Genomic DNA, 10,688 nt, shown 5'->3' with positions numbered 1-10,688 from the left:
AACTAAGTTTTCTGTGAGTCCCTTTGCCCCATTGTCATGGAAACCAGGCCAAACCGTGACCAGGCTGGCACATTGCCTGATGCCTGCCATGCTCAAAGCCTGGATTTGTAATAATTTTACCACTGAACCACATCTACATGATTGGGAATACTGCTGAAAAACCATGAAATCATGACACCAGCCCATTCCATTCTAAGAATTAAACCACAGCATTTGGAAGGGACCTCTGGGGATCATCTCATCCAACCCTCTAAGAACAACTTTTCCTTGTAGTGATGATCATCACTTTATGAAGGCTAAAATGAAGTTTTCACTGAATGCAGGGTAATTCTGTCCTGCACGCTGTGGAATTGTTGACGTATCCCTGACAACAACCAGTATTGATTTCCCCCATCCAATCCAGTTTAAAGCCCTGGTGCTGAGCCCAGCCAGCATGCTGCCTGTTCCATCCTTTACATCCTTACCCCTCCCAGCCAGCTGTGGCCCATCCAATGCCAACGTGCCCATCTCCTGAAGGTGCATCCACGCCCACAGTACACAAACCCTGAGTGTGACACCGTGACCACACCTGTGCCCATGTCACCCCCCAGCCCAACCCTCAGGGCTGCTGGTCCCTGTGTTGCTCCAAATGCTGCTCTCCACTGCTGCCAATAAGTGGAGAGAACGCTCCGCCTCGCACGGATGTTACGCATTGCTCGGCTGGGGGGGGTGCTGTCATTTCTGCTTGCAGCAGAGCCGTTCCCACAGCTCCTGGCACCAAGCCTGCTGCTCTCAGCTCGCACCAGAAATTCTTCTACATGATTTCCAGGAAGGCGTTGGGATCTTTAGTCTGCCTGTCTGCTGTTGCCACATTGATCTGGTAAGCGTTTGCTGGCAAGTTGGTTAATGTTTAAAGTGAGTTCCCTGGCTGCAGCAGGCAGGAAGTGTGACAGCAGGTCAGTACAGGCAGTGTGTTTTGCAGGAAGTTCCCCGCAGAGTAATGATTAACAGAAGCTGCCGCTCTCCTCTCCCACCCTCACCCTAATGGGCGGCTCTTCCCCACCCAGCCCTGTCTGTGCCCATCGCTCAGCACCCTTATGGTCCCTCCTTGCTCTGCATGGCCTGTGCATGCTGCTGTGACCAAAGCTGAAGGGAGAAAGAAAGCTGTGCAGCCTCTGTTCCGTGATTTACGTGTGCTTTACCCAGCATCTCTGCTTCAGAAAGCACCGTTGTGGCACACCACTGTGATTGCACACTTCTCAGTTTTGAACCATCTCCATTTGTGGACTCCTTTCAACCTGAGCTTCCCATTTATGCCTTGGCAGTGCTGTACTCTGTTAAAGGCTGAATACAATGTATGCTACACTCAGGAGTAAAGTCCACGAGCAGTTAACTAGAGTTACTTATTACAACCTATGCCAGACTCTGAGCATCTTAGGAAACACCAGGAATATATATTTCAGTGCTGCCTGTCTTAAAATATTTCTTTGCTATCGCTTACAGGATTGCATCTGGGAATTGGAAAGTGCACTACCTCCCATATTACCTTCCCTGCCCTGGAATCTTGTAAGTCTTCCATGTTGTATGTAACAAGTATCATACACCACAGCTACAAGACCTGAATTTTGCTGACGGTACACCTGGTTGTTTGCAAGCACTCTCTTATCTTTTATTTTACACCATAATGAATCTGTGATTAGTATCTCTCAAATAAAAGGATGGTGATGCAGCCCTTTCTGCTCAGTCTACTTCCCCTTCGGGACAGCTCTGTGTTTATACAGCGTGAACAAAGGTCTTGAGGTCTCATTTGTTGTATCATCGCAGAGTTGGGTTTGTTATCAGGGTGTTATCACACACACACACACCTGTACACACAGGAGCTCGCTGCGCTTTGGGGTGTATGCATCCCAGGTTGCTGGATGGAGAAATGCAAGTCAGAGGGGTGAGATGAAGGGTCACGTAAGGAATTCAAACGGAGTCATTTAAAACTTTGTTTCTTAAGTCACTCATTTCTCTGACTGCTGTTCTGAGTGTGGTATATTTCGGGTAGCTCAGCCCTGCCGGGGAACAGGAACAAATGGGCAGGGAATGAACATGTCCATGACCAGCACTGGCAGCCCCAACAAGTGTGTGCCACTGCACTGATTTACTCACAGACTCAAATGGCTGCCATCCTCTCCCCATCCCTCTTCTCTTCTGTGCTTGGCTGTGATTTGCCCGGCAGCCCTTTAAGATGTGCGCAGGCAGTGCCCAATTGTTTAAAGCAGTGCACACTGCAACTGGAGCAAGAACTGGGACAGCTGTCTGTACACCAGCAGGTCCTGAAGCTAAACCTTTGTCCTGTCAAAAGCATCACAACTCTTTATTTTCCCACCCCATCACACAGCTCCAAGAAACTCCAGTATTTGGGAGATAAGCCAGTCCAGCTCTTCCCCCAGTAAGTATTAGCTTTTTATTTCCCATTGTTTCTCTCTTCTGGGCATATTTTGTGTATTATTCAATGGATATTTCTTCCTTTTCACAGATTATTTTATCAGCAACCAAGAGTGCTGGCTCCAAAGTAAGTTTCATCGTTTGCTGTTTGTGTCTTGGTCCTGCATTTTACAGAGCTGCTGGCTTTGGTTTGGGTGCTTTGTGGCTCTTGGACATTCAAAGATCTGCTGTTGGGAAGAGACTGTTCTCAGAGCAGTCATGCACTGGCATAGGCTGCCCAGGGGAGTGGTGCAGTTATGTCTCCGGATGTGTTTGGAGGATGGGGAGGTGTGATACTTAGGGACACAGCTTAGTGGGCAGTGCTGGTAGTCTGTAGATGGTTGGACTGGGTGATCTTAGAGGTCTTCCCCAACCTTAATGGCTCTGGGATCCTCCTCACTCATCCCACGGGGAGCCCAGCTGTGTGGGTATGCCTGCAGCTGCCTATGCTCCTCTAAGATTGGTCTCAGTCCAATAGAAGTGTATACTTCTATACCTACTGTATATTCCTAATTAATACATTAGCACAGCCAGCCCATCTATGTATTGCTGCTAGGGACTCCGAGATGAGAAACAAAGCTGTTTTCTATCTACTGTAACTTCTGGAGCTGCACTGTAGCTTTAACCAGCTGCGAGAGAGCTCTGAATCCATTTCAGGACAAAACCAAGCAGGTGACTTGTATGACCTCCAGCAACGCTTTCAGCCAACCTGCTGGATCTTACCCTGGAACAAATTACGGACAAGTCTGCCTGGGAAGCAGTCAGAGCAGTGAGCTTGAACAGACAGGGAGGGTTTGGGGCAGCAGCAGTGAGACGTGGCTTAGGCAGTGCTCCTGTCAGCTCATGTTCATCAGCAGTCTCCTCTGAGCCACCTCCCATGGCCTGACTCTTATCTCCAGCAGCTCTGCTTCCTCAGCTGTTGTTAATAGGCACAGCCTGCAGGGAGGCTTTACCTGGCTGTTGTGATAGGCTGTGCTGCAGCTGAACGTTTCACGCCTCCAGACTGGAATGAATTAACGTGCCCAGTCAGCTGCTGTGCGCTGGAGTAGGTGAGAACTGCGTAGCTTTGAGTGCACTGCTTCCTAAGAGGAGACGTCTGGGTGCACTGAGTGGGTGCACACCTTCATTCTGTAATTGTGTGTGTTACTATAGGAGGGAATTCGGTCTTTCTTCAGCTGCCATTGCCTTGGGAGCATGACAGGTGGGAGACTGCTCTGGTCTCAAAGTGTGACCCTTTACCATGTGGCCATCACCATCTTCATTAGCAGAGTGACGCAGATTGGGGCCCAAGGGAATGTGAACAGGCGAGGGGAAGGCTGATGTTGTAAATAACATTCTGCTTAAAAAATCAAAAAGGAGGGAAAGAAGCCCTGAAATGAGGGAAGAAAGTGGAAATAGTGTTGTATAACAGTCGCTGGGTATAGCCAGGCTCTGCTATTCAACGCTTCCACTTCCCCCACTCAGGAGATCAAGGATTTTCTGTAGCTGTTGCATATTTGAATGCCAGTTCATATAGAGAATCTTAGATTCTTTCTGAATATGTTAGAGCTGTATATAAATAGTGAGGAAAACAACTGTCATGCCACAAGTTGTGTTTTAATAATACCACAGCCATGGAGCATATTTCTATAACGATTTTTATATTATTACTTGCATTTTAATCCACTTGTAGCCATGTGCATTGGAGTGATAACGAATGTGCGTAGCTTCCCATTCTGTGAGTCCCGAGGTCATTAAACTCCCCTCAGCAGATAAGTCCTGTAGGCTTAAATGAGATTTCAGTGTGTCATCACTTCTTTTTTTTTTTTTTTTTTTTTTTGCTAATTCCATAAACAGTGCTGAATTTCAACCCAGGAGCTGAAATCTCCATGCTGTATGACATTAACAGCATGGGGAAAGAGATCCGAACGCAGTACCATACATAAGAAGTCAATGCTGATGTAGTCTCCAGTGTTTCTTCCCCATTGGCCTGAAACCAAAGGGAACGGTCACGTTTTGTTAACATTCCCCCTTTTTCAGGCGTCAGGATGTGCTAACAGTCACACCATGGTTGGCCCCCATCGTTTGGGAAGGCACCTTCAGCCCTGAGATCCTGGACAGTGCCTACATGCCACTGAATCTCACCATAGGGGTGACAGCCTTTGCCGTTGGAAAGTAAGTGAACCATTTGGGGAGGGCCCAGTTCTCGGCTGCTTGTAGAAAGGTGCTTTGGGCTCTTCTTGTCCTCAGCAGAGCTGAAGTCTGTTCCAATCTGCAGCAAGTTTTTTTATGCCTATGTAGAACACCTCCATAGAATGGCTTGAGTTGGAAGGGACCTCAAGGGTCATGAAGCTCCAACCCCCTTGCCACAGGCAGGGCTGCCAACCTCCACGTTTAATACTAGACCAGGCTGCCCAGGGCCCTATCCAACCTAGCTTTGAACCTTGAACCCATCCAACCTATGTGCTGTATCCATAATCATACGAGCCTGTAAAATAACCTCGGCACCCAAGATGTCTGCAGAAATTAGAGATGTAAATGGGTCAGCCAAAGTGGGGACAATCAACTTGTTCCTTGTTCTCCACCACTCTTCACTGTATATATAACATATGCATCCTTGTAGCTGTACCTAGTAACGCTCCCTTGTCTTCATTCACTGAAGTACCTTCCGTGATCCACTATGCAGCCCCATGTCTCTGCTGTGCTGTTTATGTTTGTCTGTACAGATACACGAGGTTTGTGAGCCGCTTCCTGAAGTCAGCAGAGATGCACTTCATGAAAGGCTATCGAGTGAACTACTACATCTTCACTGACAACCCCAAGATGATCCCCGATGTCCAGCTGCAGCCTGGACGAAGGTTTGATGTTGTGCACATCAAGAAATACTCCAGCTGGCAAGAGATCTCCGTGCGCAGGATGGAGGCCATAAACCTACACATAGCAGAGAGGAGCCATCGGGAGGTGGACTACCTCTTCTGCCTGGATATTGACATGGTGTTCCACAATGCCTGGGGGGCTGAGACCCTCGGTGACATGGTGGCAGCCATACACCCTGGTTATTTCAATGTCCCTCGAAGCCAGTTCCCATATGAGAGGAGGAGCTCTTCAGCAGCCTACATCCCTGACGGAGAAGGGGACTTCTACTATGGAGGAGCTGTGTTTGGAGGGCTGGTCAAGAAGGTCTACGAGTTCACCAAGATCTGCCACATGACCATCCTGGCAGACAAAGCCAATGGGATCATGGCAGCCTGGCAGGAAGAAAGCCATCTCAACAGACACTTTCTCACCCACAAACCCTCTAAGTTGCTCTCTCCAGAATATCTATGGGATGACAGGAAGCCAAAGCCCCCGGAAATTTTCCTCATACGCTTTTCCACAGTAGATAAGAACTACCAGGAGGTAAGAAATTGACCGTCTGATCCTCACAGACAGACGTTCTCCATGTGATCCAACCTGCTGAATGTTAGCTCCCAGAGAAGATGCCCCACTGTAGGTAGTTCCTCCAAAGAGTGAGAGCCTTAAAGCATTTCAGAAGCAGCAGCCAAAGTGGAGGTGAGAATGGAAAGGTTTCTATGTTCCTAATCTTCGTCAGTACAAGTGTTGCACTGAGGGTTGGAGCACACCAGAAGGTATACAAAGGGTCTGCTGTCAAGTAGAAGGCTGTCCTCATAGCAAGGCTGGAAATGCTGTTGTTTGCATGTTTTCCTGAAGCTTTGTAGAGACTTAGGCAAGATCAAAACAGGCTTTGGCATCCCTGTGGAAAAAGAAAAGATCCAGATAAAGCCCTTTCCACTTAAATACCTCAATCACCCTGCTTTTAAAAAAATTATTGTTATTATTATTAATTTTCACATCTACAGTTCAAGGACTTTGTAAGGATCAGCTTGCCCTTGGTGCAGGTTATCCCTGCTCAGCGTGCAGCAGTGATGGACCTCTTCTCAGCAGTGAGATGCAGGAATCCCTGACAGACCAGCAGTGCCACTTCACATCGCACTTACCTTCCACTTCCCAGCTGTGTTTTGGGCACCCAAGTTCAGGCTGAACTGGCACAGTTCAGACCCAGAGAGCGCTGTTCCAATCACAGATGTGCTCTACAATCTCCTTGCCAGCTCACACGTCTCTGGCTCTCGTGTAATCTTTTCCATGGTGTGAGAGGTCCATGTGCTTACTCTCTGCTTCAGTTCTCTCCAAATTTTCTGAGCACTGTAAAATGGCCAGAAGCTGTTGGAGCTGACAGCGAGAGCTGGAGCATTTCCTGCAGACAGGGTGGCTTCGCTCCATGAGATGCTCTCTTGAAGCCGCATGTTCAGCTGGGAGCTGGAGCTAGGCTGGGCTTAACCTTTTCTTTGCATGAATGTGGTGAGAAGCTGAGCCAGGCACTCTGCAGCTTTCCAAGCCTGCGAGCTCGTAGGGCAAACAGGTGGGGAGGGTGTCCAAACACAGGGGAACAGCTGTGCCTCGCCAGCAACAGCTGCAAAATGGATCATCAGCTGAGGTTGCGGTGTGGAGGTCTGTGTGTGCCTCCCTGCTACAGCACATTGGCTGTGAGCATTTTCCCTGTGAGCTCCTCAGGAGTGCTGCCAGTGGGCGTTGCGGGTCTGTGCCAGCTGTGCCAGCCTCACTTGCTAGGAAGATCTTTATCCCAGTATTTCTAAGGATGTGCCAAAACCAGGATTATTACTGACCGTCTTCTAGTTCCAAAACAATTGTGTCCAAAGCCCACGCCTGACTCCAGGGTCTCATTATGTTGGTGACTACGTGCGGGCATATGGAGCCCTTTGCAAGCCAGAAGGAGCTGTCTGGTTCAATCTCCTGCATGGGGTTAGCTGGATAATTTTATCTCCTGATGTCAGTATCAGTGTCATAAATACATGGCTGAGCTGTGCTGCATCTCTCAGAAGAGAATTCAGGCCCAGCACAAACATCAAGTGATACAGATGCCACAAAGCCATGGTCAGCTCCTCCTGTGCCTTAATTCTGCTCCAAGTCAGGCTGTGTTTTTGGTCATTCTGCCATGCTAGATTATCCAAAGTCCTGTGCAGATATTCATATTCATGCACCTATGTCTCTGGGGAGCTGCAGGAGGATGCTCTGCTCCCCATAGCAGTGTGGGAGATGCTCTCTCAATCAGCACGTCTCTAATTAACGAGAGCCCAGACTTCTGCCATCACCTCCTGCTGATTAATCCCCTTCCCCCAGCACCATGCTTTGCTTCTTGTCTTTGCGTTGTGCAGCCTGAGCCCCACAGGCTGGGGGGGAGTTCCACAGGGGCTGCTTTCTGGTCTTAATTTTTCACTAATGCTCACAGGAAAACCGGGGCACATAGTAGCAAAGCATGGTGTGGTGCTGCTGCATGTAGGGGCTGCCACGGGGGGACAATGCTGTGTCTCATGTCCTTATGCCAAGGGAGTTTAGACTTGGAAACACACTTGCTGTACCGCATGGAAAGTGAATCAGCACATGCAAATAAAATCATCACCCAAATTTACATTGTCTGGGGGTCTGATTGTGCTTTCAAGGTGTTTCTGACTCAAGTGCTGCTTGTCCTTAACCAAGCATCACATCACTAGCTTGTTGCATTCCCAGGGGTCCCTCATTCTGTCTGTTCCCTTCTGCTTGGCTGGAACAGATCCATCATTCATTGTCCATCTAGTTTAAGAATGCATCTGACAGCCTTCTCTCCTTGTTCCCACTGGGGACACGCATGGTCCATCCATGCCCAAAGGAAAACCTGCTCTGGGGTGCAAGAAACAGAAACATCCAGCACTGAAAACAGTCCCAGGTGGGAGAAAGACAAGAATTATTTGTACTGGAGCCACATTAGCACCTTTTTTGGCTTGTTGGGTTTTCCTTTATCCTCCCATAGATGCAAAGCGAGTTTCCTTCCCAGCAGGGATTTGTTCTGATCCCAAAGGGGAATTGTGGGCACCGGGGGTCTTTTTTGCTCACTTACACTTCCCCTGCTCTGCTTCAGCTCTCTGCCCAGTGAGGGATCCCCAGGAGGAACCACGCAGAGAGCAACAGCTGCTCTCTGTGTGACAGCAATGGGGGACAGCAGAAACCAGAGGGCTCTGCAGCAGTGGGTTGCACTTCACTCCCACTAAATCCCTGCAGTCGCCAGCAAAACTCATCAGGGCAGTGACTCCTCAGGGCCTGCCCACCCCCAGCTCCCTCCTTCCCTGTGGGTAAGAGCCCTGCTGCACTGACTTGACTTTTCTTGGGCTATATTTAGAATAAACAGAGATCCACCAAATGTCGCTGTTTCAAATCGAACTGCCGTACAGCCACGCGGGTGGAAAGGCAGCTTTAACCAGCAGCCGCTGCCTGCCTTGCCCCCCCTCTGAGCCTTCAGTTAATTTACAGCAAGTCAGATGAGTCCAAGTGGTTTTTTTTTTTCCTAGTGAGTCTTACCTGCAGCAAATTACATCGTTACAGACCTTCTGAAATATGTATTTTCCCCACTGCTCAGCACTGACAGTGTTACTATAATTAGAAGGACATTGCTCTGTAGCAGCATCTAGTGCCAGAGAGAGAGAGCCCTCGCAGCGCTTTTTCCTTTCGTGGCTGTGCTGCTCATCCAGAGCCCCTGGTTGTGCTGGTGTGAAGCCATGGAGCCGTGAGATGCAATGGGCTGTGCTGTACCACCAGCTCCTGCCATGACCCTGGTGGGGCTGCTCCTGGGGGCTGCGTGCATTGGTTCCCAGCAGCGTGGTGGCCAGCTCAGCGTCCCCAAGCCAGGAGCATCGCTTGGCTCCGTCCCACCTTCACGTGCACTTGCTCACGGAGAGTGGCATATCTCCCACTTCTGACATCACTCAGTGATAGCACATGTCATCAGCCTCATCAATATAAACTATGAGCACTGGAGCCTCACTGTTTCCAGGGCAACCCCGCTCCTCTCAGCCTCCGCTGTCTCACCAACTGACGCTCCATGGAGCAGTGCATGGAGATTTCCAGCAGCTTTTTCCTCAGGTTCCTCCATGCCCCCATTTCGGGCGCCGGGCTGAGCAGAGGTGGGGGCTGGATACTGACTGCACAGTGCAGTGCTGTGCTTGCCTCGTTGGAGGCGTTGTGCGGGGCACAGCCTGGCAGCGGCGCACGGGGGAATCTCTCCCAGCAATGACCCGTTTCTCTGCCCTCGGCTCTTCTATTTATAGCTTTGCACAGCAGCACCGTGCTGCCAAAACCCTGCAAACCGCCGCTCGCTCCCCGGCGAGGCCTGAGAGCTGCTTTCCTCTGCGGCTCCTGCAGCTCAAACCTCCCAAGGCTGAACCCGAAGAGCCGTGAGGTGCTCAGGGCACGGGGGTTGCAGTGGGGGCAGCTGCTTGCGGGCATCCTGGAGCCGGGTGCCCTCTCACCCAGGGAACAAACGTGCAACCATGGAGCTGCAGCCCGAGTGCACAGGCCTGGGGTCAAACCTACACCCACGGGGGGTCGGTGCACACCCACGGGGTCTGACGCACACACTCGGGAGCCGTTCTGCACCCCCGGGGGGGGGCTGACGTGCATCCACGGGGGCCGCTGTTTGTGTGCCCACTCCCGGGGCAGGTGCAGAACCACGGGTGCAAATCCGCACGCAGGGAGTCGGGCATCCGTGCGCACAGCCCGCGAGCAGAGGTGAAGCCCCGGAGTTGGCGTCCTCGCGCGGTGCGGGGGATGCAGGCGCGCAGGTACCGCGCACATCCCGCTCCGCGCCCCTCTCCGGGCGGAGCCGTCGTTCTCCGCCCTCCCTTCGCAGCCCGCCCGCCCCCGCCCCGCACTCCGCTCCTCTCTCCTGGCTGCGCTGCGCGCTCCGCGCTGCCGGTGCCGGCGGCTCCCGGGGGGGCTGCGGGGCCCCATGGCCGGCGCGGAGCGGCCCCGGCCTCCGGGCAGCGCGGAGCGGCGCTGAGCCCCGCGGAGCCCCGCAGCGGGACCGGCGCTTCTCGCAGTGCGGCCCGCGGAGGCTATGAGCGGGACATGATGATGATCGACAGCCAGGTGAGCTGTGCGCTTTCCTCTTTCGGTTTTGTCACTTTTCCCGGTGCCCCCGTGCCCGCGGCTCCGCAACGACAGGGGTTCCCCTTCTGCACCCCGGCTGCGGGGCTCGCGGGGGCCCACGCTTATGCGTTTGGTTTTCTGCGTGTTGAGGGGACGAGCGGAGCCGGGAGGAGTGGGAATATAGGAATGAGGGGGAGCAGCACAGCCCGGGTCGGCTACGGGGATTGCTGCGGTGCTGCGGCCGTTCCTGGCTGCGTGCGGAGCTGCAGCGCTCAGCCAGG

At 51.7% G+C, this 10,688-nt stretch overlaps 2 protein-coding genes across 3 annotated transcripts in view; both read left to right on the top strand.

Moving 5' to 3' along the window:
• The first annotated feature begins 701 nt into the window (after positions 1-701).
• On the top strand, positions 702-7,918 carry GBGT1 (globoside alpha-1,3-N-acetylgalactosaminyltransferase 1). The gene is made up of 6 exons (NM_001030683.2): positions 702-859; positions 1,483-1,545; positions 2,366-2,416; positions 2,504-2,539; positions 4,471-4,605; positions 5,157-7,918. The coding sequence occupies exons 1-6, from the start codon at positions 798-800 to the stop codon at positions 5,839-5,841; spliced, it is 1,032 nt and encodes a 343-aa protein (NP_001025854.1). The 5' UTR covers positions 702-797; the 3' UTR covers positions 5,842-7,918.
• Positions 7,919-10,071: 2,153 nt separating this feature from the next.
• Positions 10,072-10,688, top strand: part of RGL4 (ral guanine nucleotide dissociation stimulator like 4) — a 39,729-nt gene continuing 39,112 nt past the window's right edge. For both annotated transcript variants that reach the window (XM_040649381.2, XM_040649380.2), the window contains exon 1: positions 10,072-10,407. In XM_040649381.2, coding sequence (XP_040505315.1) covers positions 10,087-10,407 — 321 coding nt within the window. In that variant the 5' untranslated portion in view covers positions 10,072-10,086. The remainder of the gene's footprint in view (positions 10,408-10,688) is intronic.

The sequence above is a fragment of the Gallus gallus genome, chromosome 17 (assembly GCF_016699485.2).
Source record: "Gallus gallus isolate bGalGal1 chromosome 17, bGalGal1.mat.broiler.GRCg7b, whole genome shotgun sequence".
Taxonomy (NCBI): domain Eukaryota; kingdom Metazoa; phylum Chordata; class Aves; order Galliformes; family Phasianidae; genus Gallus; species Gallus gallus.
Note: the sequence above shows the minus strand (reverse complement) of the source record. Positions and strands in the feature narration are given on the sequence as shown.

Coding starts and splice junctions, on each gene's coding strand:
- GBGT1 (NM_001030683.2), top strand. CDS start 798: ATGATTTCCAGGAAGGCGTTGGGATCTTTAGTCTGCCTGTCTGCTGTT. Junction 1,546..2,365: donor CTTCCCTGCCCTGGAATCTT/GTAAGTCTTCCA, acceptor CCCATCACACAG/CTCCAAGAAACTCCAGTATT. Junction 4,606..5,156: donor ACAGCCTTTGCCGTTGGAAA/GTAAGTGAACCA, acceptor TTGTCTGTACAG/ATACACGAGGTTTGTGAGCC.